This window comes from Podarcis erhardii (assembly GCF_964252035.2).
Source record: "Podarcis erhardii genome assembly, chromosome: 5".
In the NCBI taxonomy this organism is placed as follows: Eukaryota; Metazoa; Chordata; class Lepidosauria; order Squamata; family Lacertidae; genus Podarcis; species Podarcis erhardii.
In genome coordinates, this window is record NC_138509.1 from 43,767,434 (window position 1) to 43,773,433 (window position 6,000).

Sequence of the window (6,000 nt, forward strand, 5' to 3'; positions counted from 1 at the left end):
TTGTGCTCTTCCTCTATATTGATTCTGTTCATTATAAAGATAAAAGACTTCTGAAAGTAAAAGTTTGTCTCTGAAAGGAAATGTATTTGACATAAAGCTGCAGTTCTTGGTAAGACTTGCTGTATCGACTAAGGAATCACAATAGAGACCAAGTCTATTGAAGTCAATGAGATTCTCTTGCCAATAAGGTTTTTGCATCAGGCACTTTAGCATGGAAGATTTTACAGCAAGCACAAAAGTCAATATTGGAATGGCATCGGCAAGACTAAGAAGACCATATGCTCCCCTAATGCCCTTTTCACATGATCTGTGGCCATGTATAACAAACACAGAGAGGGGGAGCAAGAGCATCGAGTTAGACCCCATGCAGTCCTCATCTCTGTAAACACAGAGTCTATACACATATAAGATATATACATTTTGTCTTACTGACACAAGGGTCTCACAATAACAGCATACGCTTTCTCTGCCAGTGCACAAACATTTAGAAGTGATCCTACCCAACCCAGCCAGTGTAACTAATAGTTAGGATCATCTACTTTCTGTCTCTTACTCATTGAACCTTGGATTGTCCCTTAAACAAAATGTATTACAAAGCAACCCGAGTTCCTTTCTATGTGAGCCACAGTTCACCATGCCCGTCGGAATTAATTCTATGTTAAAATGTGGCTATCATTAAGGCAGTGGAGAAACTCATATATATATATATATATCTGTATTTTGTGGCACATCAACCATTGACCAAGGCTGACAGCTTTAATTTAATTTGAATATTCTGGGTTCTTAGCTCTCCCTTTGGGCATAATTTTTAATATGAAGCCCATTTGACCAAGGAACATTTCACATCATATGCCCAAGGTATTGCTCATGAAACCACTAGATTATAAAAGGTTGAGATATTCAAATAGGTTATTGTTTATAGTTGCATTCTGCATTTTTAATAGTAGCACTGCACATTTTTATTCGTTTTTAAACCAGGCTTGTTAAAGCATGCTGTAGTACTGAAGTATTTATGTCATATGGGGCAGGAAAAAAATGTATTGCAGTTTTCTGAAAGAGGAATTTGTATTCACAAATTGCTGCTGTGTGCATGGGTTCCTGCTACGATTGATAGTGCCAATCATCTGTTTATATTGGAGAGGAAACAGGGAGTGTGGTTCAGTCTTCTCTCCCAGCTCCCAAAACAGATGATCATTGTGATTTTTGATTATCTGCATGGGGCTGTATATTTGCAGCCCTGTGGAAGCAGGCACACTGCAGCCTAGTGCTATTCCTTTGTGCAAAAGGACTAGGGCCACAGAGTGCAACGAACTGCCACTGCTGCTGCCCTGTCTTCTATACAGTACCTCCATGAAGTAAATTGTATGGCACACCTGCTGCACTTGTGGACTGACTCTGAATACAGGTAAGATGACACCTTCTATTGAAGCGCTGCCCACTGCTGAAAGTGCAAGCCCTCTGTTGCATTTCATAATATCCTTTTAGGAGGGAGACTACAATCTGAACAATTTTTATATTTATTTATTGTTTTAATGTAAACCCCCACAGATAAAAAAATGCCTGCATAATTAAATTCCCTATAGTTCCACAAGGCTGCTTCAGAGCAAGTGACATCCAAGACTGCAGCCTGACTGGGATATTATCACACTTTGCTCGAGACATAAGTTGAAAAGACACAGCTGCACTAGGTGTTTTTTTTTAATCAAAACTAGAGGTATGAAAGCAAGCAGGGATAGACCACAAGCTGGCTCTAAAGAGCCAGGCCAGTCAGAATCAGCAATTTTATGTAACCATGTGAAAACTATTCGCCCCTTGAGTTGTCTGATCCCTGCTGGACTGGCAGCTGCAGTGACCTTCTCTGGCCATCTGCGGTGATGCAGCTCCACTGCAGGGAGGAGCAAGTGAGCAGCTCCCTTTCCCAGCAAGTTGCCATAGTGCAGGGGTGTCCAAACGTTTTTCAAAGAGGGCCAGATTTGATGAAGTGAACATGCATGAGGGCTGACCATAGTTGTTGATCATTTTTTTAGGATTTTACCCCCTTTTTTTAGAACCACAGGAAGGAACTGCCTGTGGGGGCCGGATTAAACTGACCGACGGGCCGGATTAAGCCCCCAAAATGGACTTTGGACATGCCTGCCACAGTGGTACAAGGCATAAGACATCTACAAAAAGTCCTTGCTTTTGGACTCTTGGCATCTTGAAATGCAACAAATATATTGTCGATGTTTACTCTCACTTTGGTTTGTTGTGGTTTAATCTGTTGCCGTACCTACCAATTCATGAAGGTGCGGTCATTGAAAATAAAAATCCTTTCCCCCTCCCTGTTGCTTTCTCTTTGTGTGTTGTGGTGGTTTTAGACTGTAAGCCTATGGGTAGGGACTGTCTAGTACGTACAGCATTCTGAGAGCCCTTTTGGCTGAAGAGTAGGGTGAAAATGCTATAAGCAAACATACAGACTGAATACGTGAAAATGACATATTACAATTTAATAGGTTAAAAAGTGACATACGAGTCCGATCTGATACGGATTATTTAATAAATATATCTAGTACATGCTTATTTCCATGTTTAAACATCCAAGTATACATTTACACTTAAAAGCTGTACAAAAACCAGCCACACCACAGAAATGATAAATTAAAATTGATTCCTTTTATGAATAGTGCCAGCTTGCCACAATAGTTTTACAAAAATAAACTGCATGGCAGAGAAACACAAAGGAAGCACAATGGTACAAATATCACATTGGCTTTCTGTAGGTATGAAATGAACTGTAGTCGCAGAAGGAAAAGTGTCCTCCAAATTCATCAAAAATGCCATGCTGTCTCTCAGTAAACATTGTTATATAAGGTCATATAAGGGACAGCAGTGGCAAATAGTGATACATTTCCAAAATTATATTTAATTTGAAAACTAATGTGTTTCTACATGGGTTTATAAAGAAGAAATCAAGCCAGACAAAATTGATTGCTTTTTTAATTGAATTACAAAATTAGCAGATGAAATAAATTGTCTGCATGTAAAATATCTAGGCTTCAATAAAGCTTTTCACACAGTGTCTCACAGAACCCTGCTTGGAAAATGAATTAAAACAAAACTGGAAAGAATGTTTCTTTAAAGTAACCAGATGTTGCTGGTATACAATTCCCATCACCCTTGACCACTGGCTATGCTAGCTTTGGCTGATGGAGCTGTAGTTCAACAATATCTGCTCTAAGTCCTCCAATCTTGCTCTAAACACCCAAGGCATATTAGATAACCCTTTGCATCCCTTCCAACTTATAATTTTGTGATTGATTGATTGATTGACCCTATCCGGTGTGCCCCCCCATGTGTGCTCTCTTTCTCTCTTTAGTTGTTCTGACTCTAAAATCCAGAGTTGCCAATGAGGTGCCCATGGGTGCAATGGCACCGTTGAGGTCTTTCCCTGGCAGCCAGAGAGCCTGTGAGCCCTCCCCACCCCCACTGTTTCCTTGTCTTAAAATGGTGATGGTTCTTATCTTTTTCTCCCTTGAAAAGTACATAGAGGAAGGAGGAAGTTGCAAGAGTGACCGTTCTGCCCACTTCCTTTTTCAACTCTCTATGCTTTTCTAGGTTCAGGTTAATTCTACTGAATCTGACTTCCTAACCAGATTGCTTGGGAAAGCAAAGTAGGTATACACACTCTTCCCATGCAGGGGGTGGGGTTGATCACAAGGGGAGGAGAAATGGCCAGAAAAGGTGGCACTCATGGCACTCAAAAATCCAAATGTGCCTATGGTCTAACAAGACTAGCAATAGCCAGTTAAAACCCTGTGCAACATTGTGCAAAAAAGCATCTAAAACTGACATAGGATACCCTCTTGAGGGCCTGCAAAGAAGGTGAGATTTGCATTGCACCTAAGTGGGGCTTGCATTTTTGTGGAGCCACTACTGAAACAACCCTTTTCTGTCTTCCACTCCAGTTGAGCACACTGGTAGGCTTACAAGGAGGGCCTCTGAGACAGCCTTGAACATTTTATTCTAGAATCAATGGAGACTGAATACTTGCTATTTTCTACATAGTCCACACACACAGTGTAGATCTGTTGCATTCCACCCCCACCCCAACTCACCCTGAAAAGCACATCTTGAGAAACTGGTTTCATTCAAAAAATAAAAGCTCATTGCAGACTGATTCTGCATTATCTTACAGTGTGTCCAATTGCAAACTGATGAATACAAATGTAGACCAGCACAATGACATCATGGGTTGAGATCATAAGCACCACATGTGGGGCATGTGCAGAGAGGAAAAAACATGGCTAACCTAATGAAGAACCACAATTATGGATCAGAATCAATCTAGATTGAAAGCAGGAAGTTGAGGGTGAGCACAAACAATTCCAGACTGAGAAAAAGCTACATTTTTTTGCTCTACAAATGGATTAGTGTGTCCACAGCCTGAGCTTAAAATATAGGCATGATGACAGTAGCAAAGACAAGTCGTCATCTCTTTTGGCTGTTGGTCCTCATGTGAATTGCCAGTCTTGTTCTGCTCTATGCATGCTTTTAACTGGGGGCACATATTTGCCTCTCTGCAAATTGCTCTCTTCCATTCCCCTTTATGATGAGTGTATTGTTTTCATTACAACCCAACACAATACCTCAGAGATGACAAGTCTGTTTCCCTTAAAGAAAATAGTTGTGTTTTTTAAAAAGAAAATGTCTGTTTGTACAATTGGCACAATAAACGGCACCTCACTAAACTCTTAATTTAAGAGCTGGTACCAAGGTTACAGGAACTGGATTACCCATAGAAATACCTTCTGATGAGAATTAATGTCAGAAGAGTTTATGATCAGAAAAATTGTTTGTTATGATGTTTTCTTATAGTGCAAGTTTGATCCTACACTTTTCATTGCACTTGTAGTTTTCTCATTTATTCCCACAGCTTTCCAACATGTATTTATTTAATTTACTTTAATTTAATGGAACTGGTACTCCTAAACGTAAAGACCTCTAAGTAGCTTACATAAAATATAATGGTAGAAATCACAGAGCATTGTTATTTCATACAGAAACGGGGGGTCAAAATAGACATTACTTTAACTGTGTAGTTGAGCAACTTTGACAGAGGATTTTAAAAGATTGATTTTAGTTTATGGGGTAACTTCCACTGGGACAGTAGCATATGGCATAGGGAGTTATCCCACCCCAACACAAGAGCAATGAAAATCCTTTTACACAGCAATAAGCCTTGCAGGGGGGGGGGGTGAGAGGAGAGTTCCCATGGGCACTAGAGATGAAAATGTTGACTACGGGGCATCTGTATTACATTTTTCAAATCCCTAAGTATGGCTAACTACACAATTAAAGCAACATCTAGCTTGACCCTAAGGCCTACCTGACAGTCTGACTGGAATGGTTGTTACTGTCCCTTTGGTTGTTTCCACATCAATCCTGCAAAGCATAAAAGTTTCTACCATCATGAATTGCATAGATACACCATGCCCATTACACTGGTTGCTTCCATTCCTTGAGCTGTGTGAGAGCAACCATAGGGCACAGCTAGCATATAAATGAGTCACAAGGGTATTTATGACACCAGCTACCTTATATGTCCCTATGTGGGCAAGGACTTTAGCCTAGGTTATGCAGGTCTAAGGCTAACGTTGCATTAATACAACAGTAGCACCAACCTTTCTACACCTAACAGAATACTGTATTAGGGAATACAAGATAAAGGGTCTTATGGCACATTAAAGACCAATATATCTATTATGGCATAAGCTTTTATAGACTATATGCACCCTGCTGGATGTATTGAAGTGTTTTCCCAAGCCGCACATACATATATACATGCTTCGGGCAGGAGTGATATTTCAAATAGTAAAGTTAGAAGGAAATGACATACAAAGTAGTACAGACAGCAAGAATTGCATTATTAGCAGTAATTTTTCATATGCAAAAATTAGTTGTGTTGATAACACAGTTATCTTGTCATTGTTAAGCCAATTAACACATCATGTGATTTTTTAA

The 6,000-nt window shown here is 39.9% G+C and overlaps 1 protein-coding gene across 2 annotated transcripts in view; it reads right to left on the bottom strand.

Moving 5' to 3' along the window:
• Positions 1-5,462, bottom strand: part of DOCK1 (dedicator of cytokinesis 1) — a 376,896-nt gene extending 371,434 nt beyond the window's left edge. For both annotated transcript variants that reach the window (XM_081863133.1, XM_081863131.1), the window contains exon 1: positions 5,366-5,462. In XM_081863133.1, coding sequence (XP_081719259.1) covers positions 5,366-5,459 — 94 coding nt within the window. In that variant the 5' untranslated portion in view covers positions 5,460-5,462. The remainder of the gene's footprint in view (positions 1-5,365) is intronic.
• Positions 5,463-6,000: the final 538 nt, after the last annotated feature.